General features: G+C 43.3%; 1 protein-coding gene across 1 annotated transcript in view; it reads right to left on the minus strand.

Annotated features, from left to right (window-relative positions):
• Positions 1–16,058, minus strand: part of FERMT1 (FERM domain containing kindlin 1) — a 99,350-nt gene that overhangs the window by 64,039 nt on the left and 19,253 nt on the right. The window contains exon 3 of the mRNA XM_073628620.1: positions 13,308–13,541. Within this exon, the coding sequence (XP_073484721.1) occupies positions 13,308–13,541 (234 nt within the window). The remainder of the gene's footprint in view (positions 1–13,307; positions 13,542–16,058) is intronic.

Below are 16,058 nucleotides of genomic sequence, written 5' to 3' on the forward strand. Positions count from 1 at the left end.
ACCGTTTTGTTTTTTTTAAATTCATGAAATTTCTTTCCAAAGAAAACTTGTTTGGAAAATCGCTGCGCAAATATCGTGTGACATAAAATGTTTCAAGGACCACCATTTTATTCCCTAGGGCAGTGGTTCTCAACCTGGGGTGTCGGGACCCCCTTGGGGGGGTCGAATGACGATTTGCCAGGGGTCACTGAATCCTGGGCTGTTCCTGAATCCCGCACCGCTCTCCCAACCTTTTTGCAGCCGCCCATCAGGGCTGTCCCTGGAGCCCACGGCTGCCCACTCAGTCTCTTCACAGCCGTCCATTCGGTTCACAGCATGGCTGGGGGGGCAGAGACTAGAGGTCAGCTGATTGGTGAGGAATGTGAAGTGGGAGGGGCTGGAGGAGACCCTATCTCCTGATTCCGGCATAGGTGTCACTGCTACGAGACACCACAGAGCTGGAGACACAGTGAGTAACACTACCTGTGATTATAGTTGCCATTAAAAGTCCCCACTACAGTTCTCAGATCAGCAGATGAGCTTGATCAAGAGCACCTAAGCTGGCTGATCAGAACTCCCCCCAGCACTGCCACTCATCCCAACTCCCCGCCAGCACTGCCACTCATCCCAACTCCCTGTCAGCACTGCCGCTCATCCCAACTCCCCGCCAGCACTGCCACTCATCCCAACTCCCCGCCAGCACTGCCTCTGATCCCAACTCCCCGCCACCACTGCCACTGATCCCAACTCCCCGCCAGCACTGCCACTGATCCCAACTCCCCGCCAGCACTGCCACTGATCCCAACTCCCCACCAGCACTGCCACTGATCCCAACTCCCCGCCAGCACTGCCACTCATCCCAACTCCCCGCCAGCACTGCCACTGATCCCAACTCCCCACCAGCACAGGGCCATCTTTGATATTGATTGGACCCTGGGCAAACATTTTCTTGGGGCCCTTATGCAATTTCGCTCTGAGACATACAATAAATACCAGCTAGACTAAAAATCAGTTTACTGAATCAGATCAGACAGCGATTGCGATTGGTTGCCAGAGGTTTCAGCATATCATTACCACTTACTGACTGGTTGCTAGAGGTTACAGCACTCATTACGGCTCACTGATTAGTTGCTAGAGGTTACAGCACATGATTTCTGCTTGTTGATTGGTTGCTAGAGGTTACAGCACTTCATCTCCTCACTGCCTGCACACCATGGACTGGGGTGGTGAGGGGACCCATCAATAGACAGAAAACTCCTAGGGATCCTAGGACTCCTGGGATCAGTGGCAGTGCTGGATGGAGATGAGGGTGTGATCAATGGCAAAACTGTTTTTTTTTTTACCGATTATCAATATAAAGAGGAGTTTCAACACTGGCCACCAATAAATTGGGGTTTACACTGACCACTAAATGTAATAGAAGCATTAACAGTAACCACCAATGTAAGGAGGGATTTACACTGACCATTAATGTAAGGGGGACCTTAACACTGGCCACTAGTGTGAATGAAAGGATTCTACACCAAGCCCCAATGTAATGAGAAGATTTACACTGACCACCAATGTAACTGAGACATTTAGCCTGCGTTCACATTTGTGTGTGTTGGGAACGCATGCAAAATCGCTTTCCTGACACCACAGAAATGCGCTGCCCATTAGCAGATACACAGCAGTGCCATCAATTGTTGCCCAGCAGTGCCATTAATTGAGATTTTGAAAAAGCGTTAGGTACTTTCTTCCGCATTTCTAGCTCATAGAGCAGCCCGTTGAAATGAATGGGCTGCCCTACACGTGACCTACATCTTTATCCACCCTATCAGTACACCTTTGCATCCAAAAACATTGCTAACCTCTGCACCCCAAACCTCCCCCATCCTCTCCATTCCAACCCTCCCCTCCTTTAACTCTACCTGCCTCCTCTGCTTATATTTGCACCCACCTTCCTTACCTCTATACATGCCCTCCTTGCACACCTGTACATCCCAAACTGTAATTCCTTCTCGGCCTTCCTCTGCACACCCCACACTACCCTCCCCCTACTAATTTGCTTACCTTTGCAGAACAGGCTGATGTTAGTCCTAATGACCATAGTTGTAGGCAGGACTTTTAAGCATGCTCCTTTACCTCCCCAGTGGGTATCATTCAGTATAGGTGATGGTGGATATGACCTCAGGGGACAAGATATACATATGAATGCCACCTTTATTTACATATCAATGCTGCCGGCCACAGCTATGTACATAGAATGTATGTAATGTAATTGAATGCCACCACTTTTTACGTATCAATGCAGGTTATTTACATGTAAACACGGTCTGCAGGTGAGTCATCTGTACACAATAGGGCAGAGCTGGGCAGCATTATTAGCAGCACTTTACCCTGAGATATTGGGACACAGCACAGGACTAAAACTTCAAGGGACAAGGGAATTTAAACCAGGATAGTTGGCAAGTATGAGGCAGCTGCTTTGGGCCCCACAACAATGACAGGGCCCAGGGCAGCTGCCCCTTTTGCCCTGCCTTAAAGACGGCCCTAAGCACTGCCACTGATCCCAACTCCCCGCCAGCACTGCCACTGATCCCAACTCCCCGCCAGCACTGCCACTGATCCCAACTCCCCGCCAGCACTGCCACTGATCCCAACTCCCCGCCAGCACTGCCACTGATCCCAACTCCCCACCACCACTGCCACCCATCCCATTCCCCCCACCCCCCCACCAAGGAGCAAGAGAAGGAATAAAAATAGAGAATACATGGAACGGAGAGGAAAAGAGGGGGAGAAACAAAGAAAAAGGGAGAGAAAGAATAAGAAAGACGGCTAGAGAGAGGGATGGAGAAAAAAAAAACAAGAAATTAGGATAGAGAGGGATAAAAGGGAAAGAAAGGAGAACAACGAGAAATAGTGATACATCCTAAAATGTACCAAAAGGGGTTTTAATACTGTACGAGAGTAAGGGACTCGGGGAGCGCTAAACGTCTGTGGGTTGGGGGCGCAAATTACTTGTCTTGCCTTGGGTGCTGACAACCCACGCTACGAAAATAATTTTACTGTTAGGGGTCCCCACAACTTGGGAAATTTTATCAAGGGGTCACGGCACTAGAAAGGTTGAGAACCACTGCCCTAGGGTCTCTGCTAAAAAAACATATATAATGTTTGGGGGTTCTGAGTAATTTTCTAGGGAAAAAAAAAAATGATGATTTTTACAGGTAGGAGAGAAGTGCCAGAATTGGCTTGGGCACGAAATGGTTATTAACCACTTCAGCCCCGGTAGGATTTTTCCCCCTAATGATCAGGCCATTTTTTGCAATATGGCACTGCGTCTCTTTAACTGAGAATTGCGTGGTCGTGCGACTCTGTACCCAAACAAAAAGTCATTTTTTTACCCACAAATAGAGCTTTCTTTTGGGGGTATTTGATCACCTCTTCGGTTTTTATTTTTTATGCTAGAAACAAAAAGAAGCAACAATTTTGAAAAAAAAAAACATTTTTTTTTTTTTTTACTTTTTGCTATAATACATATCCAAAAAAAATGATAAAAAACAAATTTATTCATCAGTTTAGGCCGATATATATTCTTCTAGACATTTTTGTTAAAAAAAAAATCGCAATAGGCGTATATTGATTGATTTGAGCAAAAGTTATCATGTCTACAAATTATGGGATAGATTTAGGGACTTTTATTTATGCTTTATTGTTTTTACTGGTAATGGCGGCGATCTGCGATTTTTAGCGGGACTGCGACATTGCAGCGAACAAATCTGACTCCAAATGACGCTTTTTGGGTACCAGTGGTTAAAGTTCATGTGCAAGTAAAGGCAGGCGTCCCAATACTTTTGACAAGATAGTGTATATCAGGGCTCAAAATTTCAAGTCCTGAGCTACTAGCCAGACCTCAAGGGTTACTCTCCACCAGTTGCCCAGCCCAACCCCTACCTTGCCCCGCCCCTAATTCTGCCTTTAATCACGCCCCCATAAATGATCTCAAGAAATGACACTTAAATGTTTTATGCAGAATTTACAAAATTATATTACATTTATATTTACAATAATTATATTTACAAAAATAAATATTAACAACAACTTTGACCTGTGCCCATCATTGCAGCCTCACCGTGCCCATCATTGCAGCCTCACCGTGCCCATCATTGCAGCCTCACCATGCCCCACATTGCAGCCTCACTGTGCTCAACATTGCAGCCTCACTGTGCCCCTATTGCAGCCTCACCGTGCCCATCATTGCAGCCTCACCGTGCCCCACATTGCAGCCTCACCGTGCTCAACATTGCAGCCTCACTGTGCCCCCATTGCAGCCTCACTGTGCCCAACATTGCAGCCTCACCGTGCCCAACATTGCAGCCTCACCGTGCCCAACATTGCAGCCTCACCGTGCTCAACATCGCAGCCTCACTGTGCCCATCATTGAAGCCTTACTCTGCCCCCATTGCAGCCCCACTGTGCCCCTATTGCAGCCTCACTGTGCCCAACATTGCATCCTCACCGTGCCCAACATTGCAGCCTCACCGTGCCCAACATTGCAGGCTCACCGTGCTCAACATTGCAGCCTCACTGTGCCCATCATTAAAGCCTCACTGTGCCCCCATTGCAGTCTCACTGTGCCCAACATTCCAGCCTCACTGTGCCCAACATTGCAGCCTCACTGTGCCCCCATTGCAGCCTCACTGTGCCCAACATTGCAGCCTCACTGTGCCCCTTGCAGCCTCACTGTGCCCCCATTGCAGCCTCACTGTACCCAAAATTGCAGTCTCACTGTGCCCAACATTGCAGCCTCACTGTGCCCCCATTGCAGCCTCACTGTGCCCAACATTGCAGCCTTACTGTGCCCCCATTGCAGCCTCACTGTGCCCAACATTGCAGTTTCACTGTACCCAAAATTGCAGTCTCACTGTGCCACCATTGCAGTCTCACTACATTGCAGCCTTGCCAGGGTGGAGGAAGAGGAGAGCCACGGGATCACAGAGCGCCAATAGCACGCTGTTGCAGCTTACATGAACTTGCCTCCGCTCTTCTCGCCATCACACACAGCCCCGCCTCCTCCTAACCCCGCGCCTGTGATAGACAGAAGACATCTCAACATTGGACCCGCATTCAGTCTATCACAGGCGCGGGGCTAGAAGGGGGTGGGGCTGTGTGTGATGGCGAGCAGAGCGGAGGCAAGTTCATGTAAGCTGTAACAGCGAGCTATTCACACTCTGTGACCCCGTGGCTCTCTTCTTCCTCCATGCTCTCATCCACCGGAGCGATCACTGGGAGGATGGCCCCCGATCAACCCCGCCCGCCGGCGGTGCTCGCCCCCCCCCCCCCCACTCCCAGGCAGCACAGCTCGCAAGCCCTCATTTTACACTCTCAAAATGCGAGCAGGCGAGTGGAAAATTTGAGGGCTGGTGTATATGCTGCTTGGAAGGTAGTGCCATCATTCATATATATATAAAAGACATCCATATCCTGAGCCTGTGGTAAAAAATTTTAGAGACTTCACTATTGGGGCTGGGTTTTTTTTTTTTTCAAATATAATTTTTATTAACACCCAACACAGGTAAAAACAAGTCAATACAACCACAATGAGTAGACAGTGAAAACTTTGAACATACATCTTATGCGTCCAATAAGTTGTCAGGCTTGAAAAAATAAAGCTAACATGACCAGAAAACAAGCAAGGTTGTAAAAAGAGAATTATTGCTAACATATTACAATTGTTATTTGTGTTATGTAGTGTTTTTGTCCTAAGATATAAAGGTGGAATCGTGTATCAAGACCTGAGACTGCCCATAACCATTTTCTCGGTTTTCCACGGTCCAAACAAAAAGTTGAGGATGAGAGAGGAGAGAGAAGAGAGAAAAAGAAAAAAGGAAAGCGAGAAAGAGGGGGAGGGGAGGCGGGGGGCAGTATGGAACGGTATTAGGCCCAGACATTTAATATATTCAAGGAATTGAGCATGATTGAAGTATTACGCTTTGAGCAGGGCCGCACCCTCTGCAGAAACGACAAACTGATTCCAAAGCCCCCAGGCCTTAGAGTACTTTTCCTGTTGATATTGCGCAGTAAGCATTAGACCTTCCTTTTTTTTAATCTCCGCCACCCTCTTTATCCAACCCGCTATAGACGGCGGTGTTTGTTTCTTGCAGTAGAGTGGGAAGCAGGACTTTGTGGCATTCAGGAGGTGACACACAGTGGACTTTCTATAAAGTTTTGGTGAAATGGTGGAAGAAGGTCGGGTCATCAGGAATCTTGTAGTCAGTGAAATTTGGAGTGATCTCCTTGACTGTTGCCAGAAGTGGGTTAGCTGAGGGGATGACCAAAATATATGGAGCAGTGTTCCTCTGTCCCTGGCATCTCCAGCAGAGATCAGCTGTGGCAGGATAGTATCTGTGTAGTAGGTGGGGGCGTAAGGTACCACCTAGTCAAAAGTTTATAGTTGGACTCTTGAATTTTCGTACAGACCGATGATTTCAAGGAGAATCTAAGGACGTACTGCAATGGGGTAGGTGTAAATGTACGCTTCAAGTCCTGTTCCCAATTGTGTATGAATGGTAATTGTGGCTGTACTGCCGGGCAGTTTAATAGGTTATATGTTTTAGATAGGACACGTGGAAGGACTTCCTCATCAGAACAGTCTTCTTCCCAGGTTGTCACAGAGCAGTCAAAACATTGAGGCTGTGGTAAAAATTTGAGAAAATGTCATATTTGGAGAGCCGTCCAAAAGGGAAGTTTAAAGGGGCCTGTGGCACTCGTCAACATTTCCAAGGAGGGCCACCGCCCCGCCATTAAGAATTGGGATGCCCGAATCCAACCCTCAACCTGCAAAATCCTGGACAGATGGGGATCGAGACTGGGAGTGAATTGTGGGCTCCCTATTTATAGGGAACAGAGGGGGAATCTGTGGTAGAGAGGGAAGTCTGTGTGCAAGCCTGCAAGCTAATTCGGAGAGTTGTACCAATCAGAGGGAGTGATTTCAGCCTTGATGGTAGGTGAACATGACACCATAAGGCACCCTGTAATGAAACATCAGTTTGGGCCTGCTCTAATTGTGCCCACAGCTTAGAGCAGGGGTCTCCAAACTGCGGCACGAGGGCCAGATGTGGCCCTTAGCTAGCCGTTATCCGGCCCCTGGGGCACTATTCCTCCCGCTGACACCAACAATGGGGCAATATTTCTCACCTATACAAATAATGGGATACTATTACTCTTACTATTGGGTGCACTACTCCTCTTATTGGCCACCAACCCTGAGGCCATATTTATTCTCACTGATGCTGGGCTCACTGAGTCTGAAGGACAATAAACTGGCCCTTTGTTTAAAAAGTTTGGAGACCCCTGGCTTAGAGGAACGATGATGACACCAATTTACAATCCTACCCAAATGAGTGGTCTAATAGTATTTTCGCATATTCGGCAACGCCAGTTCGCCGTGTTGTTTGGGTAAGGTCAGTAAGTGGAGAGGTAAACATGTTTTTTTGTGTGCCCATGTAAATTTAATAAAAAGAGAGTGTACCTGTCTAAAATAATGAAGGGGTATCTTAATTGGTAGGGCTTGGAATAGATATAGAAACTTTGGTAGGATACACATTTTTATAAGATTACATCTACCAAACCAGGAGTGCAGGGCCTTATGCCAGTTCTCCAGTAGGGTATGGATTTTAGTCAACAGGTGCAGGAAATTGAGTTTAAAAGTATGAAATATATTTGCAGGGATATAAGTACCTAAGTATTTTAAGTCAGAGTCCGTCCATTCGAAATTAAAACTAGATTTTAACGTCTGCAAGATGGAAGGCGGAATCTCAACCCCCATAGCTTCCGATTTACTGAAATGTATTTTTAAATTGGAGCGTGAACCATAAAGTTCAAATTCTCTGAGAAGATTCGAGAGAGATATGGTAGGATTCGTCAGTGAGAAGAATAAGTCGTCTGCATATGCCGCAATCTTGTATTGGGTACTTCCAATCACTAAGTCTTATATGTCAGGGTTTAGACGAATCTTGCAAAGAAATGGTTCTAATGATAGTGCAAATAGTAGGGGGGACAGTGGGCAACCCTGCCTTGTTCCCTTCATAATGGTGAAAGGTTTAGAGAGGACACCATTGGCCTTAACTTGAGCAGTAGGGTTGGAGTAGATTTTGGCAATCCAATAAAGCATGGTTCTCGGTCCTTCGCCATCTCGGGCTGCGAGATGGCGAAGGACCGAAAACATGAATTTCCAATTTACACGATTAAACGCCTTCTCAGCATCTTTACTAAGAAAAACTTAGGGCGTATGAGTCGAGTTGGCTACGTGGAGGAGGTTAAGAACCTTAGTCGTGTTATCTCGCGCTTCCCTAGTGGGGACAAAACCCACCTGGTCTAGGTGCACTAGGCCCTGCAAATGGTGGGCTAGGCGAGTTGCCAGGATCTTCGTGAACAGCTTGAGATCAATGTTCAAGAGAGAAATGGGCCTGTAGCCACCACAGAGGATAGGGTCTTTGCCTTCCTTAGGGATGATGGAGATGTGTGCCCTCAACATATCCCTAGGGAGGGCCGTATCTGTTCCAAGTGCATTAAACAAGTCTACCATATGAGGGCCAAGGACCAGGAGTAGGGTCTTGTAATATTGGACAGTGTATCCGTCGGAGCCTGGGGCTTCACCCGGTTTAGTCGAGCTAATGGCCTGTTCTAACTTATCTAGTCGTATTGGGGCGTCTAATTCCTCCTGGATCTCAGTCGAGAGGTTAGGCAGTTGAGAAGATGAAATGTAGTCATCAATGAGGGATTGGGAGCTGGGTGGTGTAGGTAGGCTATACAGGGAAGCATAGAAGTCCCTAAATACCCGCGTAATCTGTTTGGGCAGGACAGTTTTTTGAGAGGTCTGTGACATAATTTGAGGGATATATGTTTGTAATTTATATTCCCGGATAGATCTAGCTAAAATTTTTCCACATTTATCTCCAGATTCATAGCTTACTTTTCGACACATTTGCATCACTGCCTTTGCTTTATAACGTAGTAGATCATTGTTGTGACTACGGATGGTGGTAAGTTCGGTGGGGAGAGACAGAGAGGGGGCGTGTTTATGATGGGCTTCCACTGTATGGAGTTTGGAGAGGAGCAGTGCTAACTGTTTCCCCCGTTCGTTTTTGATCCGGGAGCCATGCTTAATAAGTATGCCCCTGATCACAGCCTTATGGGCTTCCCATATCATCCCTGGAATACAGTCCGAATTGGCGTTTGTTTGAAAGTAGAATCTTAATTCTCTAGTCACCTCTTCAAGTACTTCTGGTACCTGTAGTAGGCTTTCGTTCAATCTCCAAAAACGAGTTGATATCAGAGAGCACATAGGTCAGTGAAACGGGAGCAAGATCTGACCAGGTCCTGGAGCCAATGGATGAGTCATGTACTGCATGTAGTTGGCAATGGGGGATCAAAAAGAAGTCGATTCTTGTGTAAACGTTATGAGGGGAGGAATAGAATATGTAGTCTCTCTCTCCTGAATGTTGTAGTCGCCAGACATCAATCAGTTGGGCTTTGTGTATAGCTTGTGCGACCCGTTTGTGGGAGCCAGTGGGGACAGAGGAGGTATTCGATGAGGTGTCCATCGTGGGGATTAGAGGAATATTAAAGTCTCCACCTAGGATCAATTGACCTTCCTTAAATTCCACAAGTAGGTCTAGGGTACGCCGATTAAAGATATCCTGATGATCGTTGGGGGTATAGATTGTTGTCAAAGTCAACTGTATGTCACCTATGAGACCTTTAATAAACACAATGCGTCCCTCCATGTCCACCAGAGTGTCGCGGCAAGTCCATGGAAGTTTACTAGATAACAGGGTAGAGACTCCCTTAGACATAGCACTCTTGTTGGTAGAATGATAAGTCAGAGGGTAAAATATGTTTTTGAGATAAGGTAGTTTGTTGTCCCAGAAGTGGGTTTCTTGTATGAATGCGATATCAGCGTGGGAGTATTTTAAATCACTAAAAAGCATTCGTCTTTTTTTCGGGTATGTTAAGACCCTTTGTGTTTAAAGAGAATATCTTCAAATGATCCATTTCCAGCTAGGGGAGGGGAAAGAAGGGGGAGAGAGGGGAAAAGTAGAAAGAAGCAAGCAGGTAGTTCGCTCCTCACAACTCTACACAACTAAATTTGGCAAATAATAATTTGCAAAAGCACACCCCCGGACCGTAGCCGGGCTAGACGTGTGCAGGCCTACTTGGGGAAGTGGCTAGAACAGGCCCAGGGTGAGCACACCCAACCCACCCCAACTACCCCAGCCAGGATAAGAAACTTTCAAAACTTTTTGGCAACAAGAAGAAGCAGTAGTTTTCATAGGTACGTCAAACAGGTGATGTCCGTACCTCACCCCCCCCCCCAATCACCATGGAAGAGGGGGAAGGGTCTGCTGATGGAGAAAGACAGACTATGGAAAGTCTGCATTCCTCAGTCTTCATCAGAAATGATAAGACCCACAGGGTATGGGGGTAATAAAATATCCGAAGAACCAGATGGGGGCCACTGCATAGAGCATGTATACATATGTATAATTGGACTGAAAAAAACTTTTTTAAACAAGAACAATTAAACAAGCCACACTTATATAAAGTTATTAACATGACGCGCAAGGGTTCCCCACGGCTCACAGGAGGAGCTATCAATCAGAGACATCTTTAAAGCGAAATTGTCTAGTGACATGGGATCCGCGCCCCAATGCAATGCAATTGCAAGCACGGTCCCTCCCCGCCGCATCCGGACCGGGACAGCCCCCCTGGAATAGCGGGGAGGTCGGAGGGGTAACCCAGCCCATCGCAAGTCTTCTAGCGCGGTCATGGCAGTGCAGGGGACACTGGTACACACATCACAGTGTTAGCCCCCACCCCAGTGCCTAGAGATCAGCAGTGAACAGGAGACATTAATAAAGTAATATAAAAACAGTAACAATATCCATAGCTCCCAACTGTCCCTGATTTCGAGGGACTGTCCCTGATTTGGAGCAATGTCCCTCTGTCCCTCATTCCTCCTCATTTTGGTCTGATCTTTAGAGTTGATAATAAAACGCACTTTTTATCTATCAAAAAGTGTTTTCCAGCCCTAAACCTTTCATCTGTTTTCTAAATTGCTGCATTTGTAAATTCCAAAAACCAATATAAAGGTATAGTAGTGGTGAAAAAAAGCACTTGTGGGTTTAACCAATCTTGTTTTTTTGTACAATTCTCCTTTAAGGGGGCGTGACCAGGGGTGTGTCCTATGCCTGAATATTTTTGCCGATAGGTGTCCCTCATTCCCATATTAAAAAGTTGGGAGGTATGCAATATCAGAAAACATTTTAGTCAAACCTGCAGCTACTGTTAGGCGGAGGAAGCTTAGCAGCCAAAATATTAAGGCACAAAGACCTCTAAGTGACTCAGGGAATGAGGGAAACAGGTAAGGGGTATCGGTCCAGTGGCAACCAGAGAATGTCCCGAATTAGTCACTGGGAGTGGGCTCTCCATTAGACCTTTGAAAGAAAGCGTCCCATATCCCCCCCCATGGAGGGAAGAAAATAAAAATTAAGGAGCCATGTCCTTCGGAAATATGCCAGGGGGGACAGGTAGTCACCACAGGGGTCCGAGATGGGCTTGAGTTTAACCCTTTAACTGCAAGAGGCATGTTGGTGTTTTTTTGTACACGTTTAAAAAAATAATTTTAGGACTGAAGATTGCGTAAAACCTCCCAAAAATAATATATTCTTTCTGAAAGCAGAATAAAAGAGAATAAAATAGTGGTAATTCCAATTTTTTTTTTACGTCGCATGATATTAGCAACGGTATGCAAAATTTCAGTAAATAATTACACAAGTTAATTTTAGGGTACATAAGCACAATATATTACCCAAGTGTTTGGTAAAATATAAAAGATGAGGTGGCACAGAGTTAATAGATACCCAACATGTCAAGCCAAAAAATTGCATGTGCCTGTGAAAAAGTGACAAACTTCCGAATCCTATATTTTCCATAGACAACACTTTAAAAGCCCCCTACAGGTAATCAGTTTGTAGAAAACCACAAATCACGGGCCTAGAATTATTGCTCTCACTCTGGCATGTGTGGCGATATGCACCATGTATCACAATCAATTTTTTTGTGTGTAGGTGCCCCCAACGGGTGCATTTCTGTTCACATGTGCCTGCATGTGGGAGGGCTCAAAAAAATTTTTGGGGGGAATTTTACATGCGTGGGTGTAACTTTATCCACCAAATCACATAGCTGGTATCTCATTTGACTTCAAGTGGTTGTACTGGGGTGATATGCAGCTATAGGCATCACCCACTACCGTTTTTTTTAGAGCCGACGCAATGGCGTCCCTAGGGGGGCAGAGGGGGCCCTGACCCCCCCCAACTTTATGCTGTGCCCCACCATGTGCCCCCCCCCCCACACCAATTAAAAAAAAAATTTAGTTTTTTTTTTACAAAAAGGCAATGTCTAAGAAGGAGAGCGTCCCCAGTCAGCTCCTGCGGGTGATTCCAACCCCCCTCCCTCTGCTCACTGACACTGCATAATGTGAGCGCTCACATAACCACGGCCGCCCGATCTGCTCCTTCCCCTGCATCCTCATTGACAGGGAGAATAGCGAGTTGCAGAAAGGACTCCACCAAGACTCTCAGTTACTGAAAAAAAGACTGATTTCTCCCGTCCTTAGGACAGGAGAACCAGCAGAACCAGCCTGTAAATTCCAAGAGATGCCAGACCAGCGCTGTCAATAGCAGGGGCAGGACAGCAAGAGGAGGCTGGGGAACCCCACAGTGGCAGAACACCAGGGCCCGGTGGCAAGACAACTTTTGCAACCTTGATAGTTCTCCCACTGCTTTGGACCCTTATATTTTCTTGGTATGCTGGTAACATATATCTCTTGTTTTCTGCCACCCTGGGGGGGGGGGGGGGGCCCAATACAGTAGGAAGGGAGTTCATTGCAGAACATGTGAAAGGGCCGTTGTGGAATTGTAGTAAAGGGCCCCAGTATATATATACATATGTATATATATATATATATATATATATATATATATATATATATATATATATATATATATATATATATATATATATATATATACATATGTATATATATATATATATATATATATGTATATATATATATATATATATATATATATATATATGTATATATATATATATATATATATATATATATATGCTTTTTATAGTTGCCCCCCTACTTTTGTCCCTGTCCCCCCATGTGCCCCCCCTAAATATGAAAGCTGGAGACGCCACTGCAGGTGGGGCCATGATGCACTTAAAAGTAACCATACAGATAACGGAGTTTGATGTGTTTGTGGTCGATCACTTACTTAGTGTTCTGCAGATCTCAACAACGGCTTTGAAGACCAGCGCTGAAAAACTAACTTTTAGCCGCACGGTTTTCATATTTGGTAATCGGAGCCGCAGGCGCTTGTGTTGAGGGGTAAAAAAAAGTTTTGCATTGGCTTGTACTCCATATTTGTCCAGGGTCCAATGTGTCTTCAGCAGCCAGCTGCTCTTTTGTTCCCACCAAAGGGCATAGTCAGACCAGTCCCTAGCAATGCCTAAAACAAAACACAAATACAGGAATATGTATACGTGAAATCTTTGTATATATTGAAAAAAAAGTGGTACAGAGTCAAAAGTTGAAAAAAAAATACACAAATCCAATAAGTTTAAAGCGGTATTAATTCCCAAAACCATAAATGTAATATAAATTATAAGATGAAACAATCAGCGCCACAAGTAAAAAGTATTGTAATGTTTAAATAAGATACCCTAATAATAAACATGCACAGCTGCCAAACATTCCAAGTGGTACACCCCACTAATTTCAAAATGGATAGTAAATAAAGAGTAAATGGATAGAAAATAAATAAATGTAGCGCTCCTTTTGAGGACGAACAATCACTGTGGGGGAATTGTGTGGATACACTGATCACAAGAAGAGTTTTTCATGTTTTATTTCTTCAATTTTTCATTTTATGGACTATTCATTTATATGTAGGATTAGATTTATTTTAGAGATTTGCACTTTATATTTATAATTTTACACATAGCGCTACATTATTTTTTGTTATACTCTTTTCTATTCTATTCTATTCTATTTTTTCTATTCTATTGCTTTATTTTCTATTCTATTTTATTCTCCTTGGAAATTGGAAAACGATTCAAATTCGAAAAATGTTTAATTCGAAAAAATGTTCGAATTCGAAAACTATTCGAAATGGATTCAAAAACTTTTCTATTCCTATTTTTTTCTATTCTTTTCCTTTATTTTCTATTCTATTTTATTCTCTTTGAAAATGGGGAAAACTATTCAAATTCGAAAACTATTTGAATTGGAAAAATGTTCTAATTCGAAAACAATTTTTTTCTATTCCATTTTTTTCTATTCTATTCCTTTTCTATTCTATTTTATTCTCTTTGCAAATGGTAAAGCTATTCGAATTTGAAAACGATTCGAATTGGAAATATGTTCGAATTTGAAAACTATTCTAAATGGATTCAAAAACTTTTCTATTCCTTTTTTAATTCTATTCCTTTATTTTCTATTCTATTTTATTCTCTTTGAAAATGGCAAAACTATTCGAATTCGAAAAATGTTCCAATTCGAAAATGGTTTGAAATGGATTCAAAAACTTTTCTATTCCATTTTTTTTTCAATTCTATTCCTTTATTTTCTATTCTATTTTATTCTCTTTGCTAATGGGAAAACTATTCAAATTCGAAAACTATTCGATTTGGAAAAATGTTTGAATTTGAAAACTAATCTAAAAGGATTCAAAAACGTTTCTATTCCATTTTTTAAATTCTATTCCTTTATTTTCTATTCTATTTTATCCTCTTTGGAAATGGCAAAACTATTCAAATTCGAAAACTATTCGAATTGGAAAAATATTCGAATTAGAAAACTATTTGAAATGGATTCAAAAACTTTTCTATTCCATTTTTTCTATTCTATTCCTTTATTTTCTATTCTATTTCATTCTCTTTGCAAATGGGAAAACTATTTGAATTCGAAAACGATTCGAATTGGAAAAAAAGTTCGAATTCGAAAACTAATCGAAATGGATTCAAAAACTTTTCTATTCCATTTTTTAAATTCTATTCCTTTATTTTCTATTCTCTTTGGAAATGGAAAAACTATTCGAATTGGAAAAAATATTTGAATTCGAAAACAATTCGAAATGGATTCAAAAACTTTTCTATTCCATTTTTTTCTATTCTATTCCTTTATTTTATATTCTATTTTATTCTATTTGAAAATGGGGAAAACTATTCGACTTCGAATTGGAAAAATGTTCGAAATGAATTTGAAAACTTTTCGAATCCATTCGAATTAGAAAAATTCGAATGGATTTGAAAACGAATAAACAAAACGAATTCCTGAAAACAAATGAAACAAATTTAACTAAACAAATCTATGTAAATACCGCATCGAAACAAAACACATTTTTTGGGTCTGCCCAGGTGTGAGAACTTACACATACATATCTGGAGTTTTATTAGTGCCTTTGTGCAAATTGAAGTTCTCTGACAAAAGCCACGTCATACCGGACTGATGTACAACTACTAAAGTAAAAAGTTATAGAAAACAAAATGGCAAAATAAAGTTGTTCTTTGTATGTTCTGCTGCCAACGTCTGGAATGTTTTCTTGGCTGGGAATGAGTGGGGTCTGTTCTTGTTGGGTGAGATTTGTATGACAAAGATAAGAAACAGAAAGGGAGCCGGATTTAAGGTGAATGAATGACTTTGTAGAAGCGGGTGTGTAAAGAACAAATAAACAGCAGGTCATCTCAGGTGTACAATCTTCTGAAAGAGAGCGCCGCTGGATCGTTTTTTTTTTTTTGGCCTTTTGCTCTTTGCACCCTATTTTACAAAAGAATTTGCACATACGCAGGCTTGTTGATGAAATCGTATCCTCGCAGTTGTTACCATTGCTCTGCCAGCATGTGCGTTTTATCCCATGTGCATGTAATCCCTAATCCACAGAAGACATGGTTTCCATACACTGCACATATGATGGCCACAGAGCCTGAAACAACTGTATGCAGTGCTGAATAAATGTTATTGAGCG

The sequence above is a fragment of the Aquarana catesbeiana genome, linkage group LG04 (assembly GCF_042186555.1).
Source record: "Aquarana catesbeiana isolate 2022-GZ linkage group LG04, ASM4218655v1, whole genome shotgun sequence".
Lineage (NCBI taxonomy): Eukaryota > Metazoa > Chordata > Amphibia > Anura > Ranidae > Aquarana > Aquarana catesbeiana.